This window comes from Trichechus manatus, unplaced genomic scaffold (assembly GCF_000243295.1).
Source record: "Trichechus manatus latirostris isolate Lorelei unplaced genomic scaffold, TriManLat1.0 scaffold00016, whole genome shotgun sequence".
Classification (NCBI taxonomy): Eukaryota; Metazoa; Chordata; class Mammalia; order Sirenia; family Trichechidae; genus Trichechus; species Trichechus manatus.
In genome coordinates this window covers 12,237,433-12,246,112 of record NW_004443952.1, presented here as the reverse complement: position 1 = coordinate 12,246,112, position 8,680 = coordinate 12,237,433, and the positions used below count along the sequence as shown (strand labels likewise).

The window sequence follows — 8,680 nt, the reverse complement described above, 5'->3', positions numbered from 1 at the left end:
CTTCATCTTAAGTGAGAATAACAGCACAATTGGAAGAGCGTAGTCAATGTCACTGAACTGTGCATGTAGAAATTTTTGAAATGGTGTATCTTTGGCTACGTGTAGTTTCACCAAAAAAAAAAAGGTTGAAAAGTTAGAGGGTTGACATGTGGTGTTGTTAAGCAATGTCATAAAACAATATGTGTACTACTGTTTCATGAGAACTATTTGTTCTGTAAGCCTTCACCTGAAGTACAATAAAAAAAAGTAAAAAAAAAAGGAAAGACAAAAAAAAAATTCTTCTTCAAGCAACTCTATCAGATGAAATATTAAAGAGATCTGAAGCCCCAGATATACAATGTTACGGGAAGTGAGACTACAGTTGCTTCAAAAAAGTTCAAGCTTCCAGGACCAGATAAAGTAACCCTGGGAATAGAATTTGAGATATGACTGTAGCGCTCAAAACAAAATCTGAGTATGATAATTGTACATTTATATAACACTTACTATGTGCCAGGCCCCATTCTAACACTGTATATATATTAACTCATTTAACCCTCCTAAAGCATAGTAGTTAAGCGTTCAGCCAAAAGGCCGATGGCTCTAACCTATCCGCCCCTCTGGGGGAGAAAGATGTAGCAGTCTGCTTTCGTAAAGATTACAGCCTTGGAAACGCTATGGATCTGTTCTACTCTGTCCTGTAGGGTCACTATGATTCAGAACTGACTGAACAGCAACTGAATAGCAATGGGTCTGGTTTTTTTGTTTTGTTCTTTTAAACCCCATGAATAAGTAATATTATCATACCCCATTTTACAGACGAAAGAAACTGAGACTTCAGGGAAGTGACTTACCTAAGGTTATTCAGCAACTAAGTAAATGACCAAGCCAGGATTAGAGCCCAGAAAATCTGGGAGTGGTGCTAGAAAAAATAATGAAAAGCAAAAGCTACTGCAATTTTTGCAAGGGATCCCTCAAAAAAAAAAAAAAAGAAAAAAATAACCAGTAGATTTTGACAACTACAAATTGTTGAAATCAAAAATAATCCTCAGCAAACAGATGGTCTTCAGCAGTATGCCACACAGGAGTAATAAACCCTGCCCTGGTGGTATAGTGGTTAAGAGCCCAGCTGCTAACCAAAAAGATCAGCAGTTCGAACCCACCTTGGAAATCCTATAGGGCAGTTCTATAGGATTCTGTTCCATAGGGTCGCTATGAGTAGGAATCGACTCTACAGCAAAGAGCTTTATTAAACATTAAGTCATAACTTAGATGAAAGCCTAGAAGTCATACTAATCATAACCTCAGATTATAAAAAACTGAGAGTAGTCAATAAAAATTGGAATGACCTAATGATTCAAAAAGACATTCTGAAGCTAGAACAATGGGGCTGATTCAAATAAGATTAAATTTAATGAAAAGTAATGCAAAGAACTGCTTATAGGATCAAAAACTCAACTGCACAAGTACAGAATGGGAAGAAGACATATGCAGTAAGCTATTTTTCAGCTCAGTACGAGTCAGGAGCATGACTGGTGTGAGTCATTATTAATAAAAGTACACCATTCGTATCAGGGAAGGTAACTGTTTCAATGAATTCAGAGCAGATTACATGGCATATGCAAACAGATCACACCACACTGCAATAAAATTCATTCTGAGAAAGGAAATGGAAATCATAAGTTATGAGATACAGCTTAAAAAACTGTAGCTTAGAGAAGAGAAGGAATTACCAAGATTTCATAGCTATCTTCAAAGAGCTGGAAAAAAATGTCACCTGGAAGAGGCATTAGACTTAAATAACAGATGGGAATCAGGAAGCAACACATTTCAGCTCCATATGAGGATAAATTTTCTAACAAACTACAGCTGTCTAAAAATGGAATTAACTACCATCACTAAAGTGTTTGAGCAAAAGCTGACCTTAAGTCAGGGATGACAAAGCACAAAATTCTGCCCTGAGCAAAAAAGGTATTAATGTCTATGACACTTTTAAACCAATTTCCCAGAAGTTTTTGTTTTCAATCTGTACTCATAAGGAAGTAGTATCCCTTGCAAGGAGAGAAAAAAAAAGACTGCGTACTTCACATTTTTAAAGAGAAACTCATTGTCTAAAGAAAAGCATGTATTTTCACCTAGGAAACCTGAAATTTACAGATTACTTTTGAGTTTAAAATAGTTGTTGTTAGGCACCTTCGAGTCGGTTCCAATTCATAGCGACCCTATATACAACAGAACGAAACTCTGCCAGGTCCTGCACCATCCTCACAATTGTTGCTATGTCTGAGCCCATGCTGCAGCCACTGTGTCAATCAATCTCATTGAGGGTTGTCTTCTTTTTCACTGACCCTCTTTACCAAGTATGATATCCTTCTCCAGGGACTGGTCCCTCCTGTTAACATGTAACTGCTTATTAAATATACTCCCCAATCCTACTTCTAGAAATTTGTTTTACAGAAGCACGTCCATAGTGTGCAGACAGATACAAAAATGTTCACTGTGACAGTTTACAATATGAAAAAATTGTAATAACTTAAATGTTATTTGATAGGGGATTATTTCCAAAAATGGAAAAATTATTCAGACTTTCAAAAGCATGATGAATATCTACATTCAATGATAAAGTATAAATGTATGCAAGTGTACATTTCTTAACGGTGAGAATATGTTCACCAAAATGTTAAAAAAATATTACCTCTAGATGGTTGGATTTCAGGGAGTAATTTGCTTCTTTATACTTTTCTTTAAGTACTGAATTTTCACCTGATAGTATATATTATCTTTATAAACAGAAAAAAAATTTAATTTTAAAACAAAAAACCTCTTTGGCTTGTGCATTTTTTCAATATTTTAAAGTGTTTCCTCAGAAAAAATTCACAAAAGTAATATAGTAGTTCAAAGAGTATGGACATTTACAAAAACATTTTAGAGCTTCTATTAAACCATTATGATTGTACAATTACCAATGGTTTAAAAAGCATTTATACTGTAGAATGATTAAAAAGAAAGGTATATCTGTAAGCATTAACAGGGAAAGATGTCCACAATATAGTGATAAATAAAAGAACAAGGTGTAGAATTATATGTATGTTATTATCTCATTTTTGTTTGTTAAAAAAATAAGAACCCTATATTTTATATGTTCACATAGGCACAGAAATAATTTAGAAGGCTAAATTCCTATAAGTTAACAATAGTAAATCTATACAGGGGGGACAGTAGCAGAGAAAAGGGATAACTTTTCCCTTTTACCATGTAAACTTCTATGCTGCTTAAATTGTTTTTTATATAACAAATAAGCTTTACTTAGGCTGCTAAATGTTCTCAACAATAACTTACTGAAAATAAGGATTTATACATTTACATTTCATACATAATTTCTAGCCTAAAACCCTTTAGAAGTGTGCCCTTAAAAGAGGTTTTTTTTTTAATTTTTAAGTTTCACTAACACAGAAGACTCAGGTATAACTGGTCAACTTTATGTTTACCCTCTGAGCAAACCTCGTGTGAATTTCTTCCAGATGTAAACCAAAAGAGAAGACTGAAGTAATCCCAAAGTGAGGGGAAGAGGAACTGAACTGGGAGGATAAACAAAGGACAACACAGGCACTTAGGACACTACAAAGAACTGGGCAGCACTTGGAAATAACTGTACGTAAGAGGGCACAGTACTTTCTCACATTTATGTTCTTCAAGATAATGTGTTCTTTTCAAAATATACATTCAAGAGACATTTTAAAGCACCAATGTGTGCTAGACACTATAGAAGATGCTGCATAACATTTGTGACATTTTCCTTTCATTTGACAAGATTAACATATACTTGGCTCGTTGAATAAAATATTAAACGCATAAAATAAAAGTAGAGATTTTGCATTCTGACTATGTCTTTGTTTTATTTATTTTTATCTGGGCATTAACTGGAAAAAACAACTTGGCTTGCTTTTGTTCCACATTTTTGCAGAACAGTTTCCTAAGTCTTTGTGAGAGAATAAAAAAACAGACTTCCTCCCAATTTATGGAGTCACAGCCCTAATCTTATCCCCCGTCAGTGACTGCTTCAGATACTTCATTCTCCTGTAAAACAGCTGTATTCTAATCTGAAAACTGTTCTCTTTGTCATATGGCAACTTAGAGTTAAGAATCTTTATAATCAAAGTCTCCAACTGAGAAAGAATCACTGGCAACTTTCTTCTTCACTGTTGTCAGGCAAGCAGAAACAAACCTAAAATAGTTTAGAAGTGGAACAGACTGGGCCTGGCTGGCTGACTAATGTGCACTTTTCTTAAGAGCCTCTCAGGCAGTACTGCCAAATTCTCATAATTTGTAAAATAGGACATCAAGGAACCTTAGAAATCATCCAACCTAACCCCTCACTTTACACAACTGGGGCTGAGTAGCCAAGAGAAGCGCCCTGGTCTGTCCAACATCACAAAGCAAGTTACTGACAGAGCTGAGTTTAGAACTTACGATCTTCTGTTCTTTCCACCTTATGCTTCTTTCTAAGGTAAAATGGAAAACAATGGAATCAGAGACCATAGGGAAACCAAATCTATTATTATTGCAAAAACTGTAAATGACCTTCAAATTTTCTAACAAGTCTAAACTAACGGAGAAAGGATCAAAACACTCCCAGCAAAGAAAAACACTGGAGCAGAGGGAGACCGTTAGCTTTTCAGATTTATCTTGCACAAGTCTACACCATGGGAAGATGTCAAGCACCCCAAGGACTTACTCATGTCTGGGTAATAGATGACTGTAAAAAATAAAAGGTTTTTTAAAATCATTTCTAAGTCAGCACAATACTCTAACACATCTGAAACTTTTAAAAAAGAATTACTGATACCGTAAATGATTAGTCTTTCACTTGTATGCAGAATGGAGTGTTAGGAGGAGGCTGGAGTCAAGAAAAAGAGAAGACTGAAGTAATCCCAAAGTGAGGGGAAGAGGAACTGAACTGGGAGGATAAACAAAGGACAACACAGGCACTTAGGACACTACAAAGAACTGGGCAGCACTTGGAAATAACTGAATAGACATAAAAAAGAAAGAGAAGAAAAAAGAGAGATGGCTAGAGTTTTGATGACAGAGGAACTTCAATTGCTGATTAAGTCCGCTGAACAACATTTACTGGCAAAATGAACAGATCAATCTCTAAATCAGTTTTCGAACCTATGAAATCCCTCCCTCCTACCTCTCAGGATCATTGTGAGGATGAAATCGCACACATGATAGCACAAAATCCAGTGCCTAGCACATAGTAGATGCTCAAAAGTTGGAGGTTAAATGTATGAATTGTCAGCTCACCAAAATGTTTGGGCGAGTTCAAACCCACCAAAACTTTTCTCTCTCTCTCATCTATACATCTCTTCAGCATCAAGGGATGAAATGACTCAAAATTTTAAGTTGTCTAGAATACATACAGACCACTTTTCTATAACTGGCAGCTCTGCTTGAGCACACAAAACAAACTACTGTCAACTAAGAGATACAAAAGTTACAGAAGGGGGGGGGGGCGCCTCTGTCCAGTCACGTGACCACGTGTCAGTTTCTTTGTAATTCTGTTGGATTTCTACTGTCACTTCATGTCATGCCTTCCTCAGCCCTTTTGGCTGACAGCTGAGGACTTGTTTTTTACAATCTTGACCCTTGCTTCCTTTCCACTCATCCACAGCCCATACAGACGTAGTTAAGTAAAATACAAAGATGAGGGTTTACCTTCAATTCAATAAAAGGATATTCAAAGCTATCTACATTGAGCAGGGGGCACTTCTTCACAAGCATGCAACTCCTCATCTCTTCCCACTGAGGCTGGCAGAATGCCTCACTTTCCACTAATCATTCCAATTTACTCATGTATTCAACTCCTTATTCTAGCATGAAAATAAACCATTCAGTATGTTAGGCCTTTATTTTCTAATTTCCTACAGTTTGGTAGATGTGCTGCTTGATGTTGCCAACAGCAATTTACAGCAAATTACACTATCTACAGTCAAAAATGTTAGCAGAATCTATAAATGTGTCTCATTCTGATAAGACTAAATCTCTTGAGGACAGGAATCAAACATGGTTGTCTATATTTCTGAACAACCCACAGTATTCTGCTTTTTATATACGAGGCATTCAACCAATTTTTCAGTCGAATTGAGAGGACAACATGGTGAAGGAGAAAGAGCACTGAACTAGGACTCCATAAATGTGTATTGCAAATTTGGTCACAAACCGTGTGACCTTAGAAAACCATATCCTGTGGATCTCAGAAGCCTCTCCTTGATGCCAGGACTTCAGGAGTTGAAAAGGGCTGCTCTACATCCCTTCTTACTGCAGTTAAAATAGTCCAGGCCTCTTGGAGGCCAAGGCTTCTGCCTAATCACTTAGCATCTGTACACACCGAGGGAAAAAAAAACAAACCCATAGCCTTCCAGTCGATTCTGACTCATAGCAACCCTATAGGACAGAGCAGAACCGCCCCAGAGTTTCCAAGAAGCGGCTGGTGGATTCGATCTTCCGACCTTTTGGTTAACAGCCGAGCTCTTAACCACTGCGCCACCAGGGGTCCCAATGCCCTGCATAGTGCTGACCCACAGTTGGTGGGTAATAAGCATTTATCTGTGCCCATCACCTCCATTAGAATATGCTTATATGTGATTATATGCTCCTTGAAGGCAGAGCTTGCATTTTACTCTTAATCTCTCACAGAACCCAGCAATCAACAAACATGCTTAATCAACTTCTAATTTGAACTGAGAAGTGGTATTGATAGAGCAAGAGAAGACAGGAGTCCTGGGATCAATCTTCACTGTACCAATAATCTCAAGCAAGTCAAAACTCTGCATGACAGATAAAGTGGATTATTTTGCAACATAATGATGTTAAGGTGCACTGAACTTTATTTCACTAACAAAAGAAGTGAATCAAAAATATTTTTAAATGGTACTGTTCATTGATCAATTAGCATTCTCATGTATTAAATATCTGCTTGTTTTTAGCAATTAAGTATTTGGATAGTTAAGTGGTCTACAATATAATCTGAGTTGGTAAATTTGAACTTCCTCTAATTCTAAAACTCCCTGATTTTCTAAGAATAAGCTCAGGGTGAGTCCAAGTACTACAAATCTACCTCTCCTTTACCCAGTGTGCTGAAGTATGAAGTAGTCCAGGTCAGAGATGTGCTGTTCCCAAAAACTAGAGTGTAGAGAGGAAGAGGCCCAGGTGGCTCAGACCCAGTGCCTTGCACAAACTACTGAAATCACCTGAAATGAGAGGCGGCCCTGGTCTCTAAAAAAGCTGTTTTAAGACTTGAGAAATTTAAGTCAACCAGTCCCCTCTTTGTCCCTAACTAGCCCTAACCTGTTAAGTCACCTCTCCTATCTGTACGATGGCAGGTTGGACTGGATTCTCTAAAGGTCCCTTCCAGGTCTGACATCCAGAGATCCCACATGAGCAGAGCTGAGGATGGCCGGGGAAGCCGCTCCCCCTCTAACCAGGAATAAAACCAAGCCCCTGTGCCGACGGTATGGAGCAGCACAGCAACGATTTCTCAACCAGGCGGCATGAACCCTAAGAGTGGCTATTAGGACTGGGGTAGGGGGCAGTGAGGGCTGTTCCAAACTATTCCCACCCTCTCTATCGAAGATAGTGAGCCAAATTCCTCAGGTGTGTGGGAAGGAAGGAGATAAATCCCTGCAGCAGAGGGTGGGGACCTTTGGTCTCCTTGCACGATGAAGTGCTGCCGGATCGCACTCGAAACCGGGAATGTGGTGAAATGTACTGCCTGCCGGACAGGACGACAGAGAGACCGGGCTTCAACCCTGCCGCAGTCCCAGCGCGGCCACAGGGCCCAAAGCGCGAGAAGCCTACCCAGTCGCTCACTCACCCACAGGCTGCTGAAGTAGTCCAGCCCGCGGCAGATGAGCGCGCCGACGTACGCCAGCAGCACCTGCACGCCTAGGTAGCTGCCAAGACAGTAGAAGCCGTAGAGGAGCGGACCGCCAGCGCCGAGTAACAGCAGCAGGCGGCGGCGGCGCAGCGCCTGCTCGCCCAGGGCCTCCACGCCGTAGTCGGCGAAGCAGAGCGGGAGCAACAGCGCGGCCAGCACGATGGGCGTGTGGGCACGGTGCAGGCGGTGCAGCCAGTGGCGGCCCAGGCGGGTCAGCGAGCTCTTGAAGGGGTGCAGGAAGGTCCCGCACAACACGGCCCAGAGCAGCGGCCGCAGGAAGGCCTCCAGGATGAAGTAGACGAGCACCGCGGCGCCGCAGCACAGGCACACGAACAGCACGGCCCCCGTGTTGTAGAAGGCCTGCTTGATAGGCTTGTCGAAGCGCAGCGCCAGCGCCGCCGTCCGTGGGGTCTCCACGACGCCGCCGCCGCCGCCCAACCCGACGGCGCGCGGCACCCGCGGCGCCTGGCCGGGGGAGCCTCCCGGCTTGGGCGCCTCAGCAAGGCCACTGGCACCATCAGCCATAGCGCCTCAACAACCGCTACCGCCGCCGCCGCGAGGCGGTACTGGGAAGTCGAACCGGAGCGCGGGACGACAGCTCCGGGAGGGAGGCAGGACCGCCAGCGCGCGGTATTGTGGGAATTGTAGTTCCCAGCTGGCCACCGAATGCTTACAGGACCTTGGGAAAACTACATCTCCCAGTAGAGTACGGGAGGAGCTTCTTCGTCCCAGGGTCCCTTCGCCCATTGGTTCCCGCAGGGT

General features: G+C 41.3%; 1 protein-coding gene across 2 annotated transcripts in view; it reads right to left on the bottom strand.

The window, feature by feature from the left end:
* TMEM245 (transmembrane protein 245) overlaps positions 1–8,458 on the bottom strand; it is a 129,811-nt gene extending 121,353 nt beyond the window's left edge. For both annotated transcript variants that reach the window (XM_023727409.1, XM_004372186.2), the window contains exon 1: positions 7,856–8,458. In XM_023727409.1, coding sequence (XP_023583177.1) covers positions 7,856–8,443 — 588 coding nt within the window. In that variant the 5' untranslated portion in view covers positions 8,444–8,458. The remainder of the gene's footprint in view (positions 1–7,855) is intronic.
* Positions 8,459–8,680: the final 222 nt, after the last annotated feature.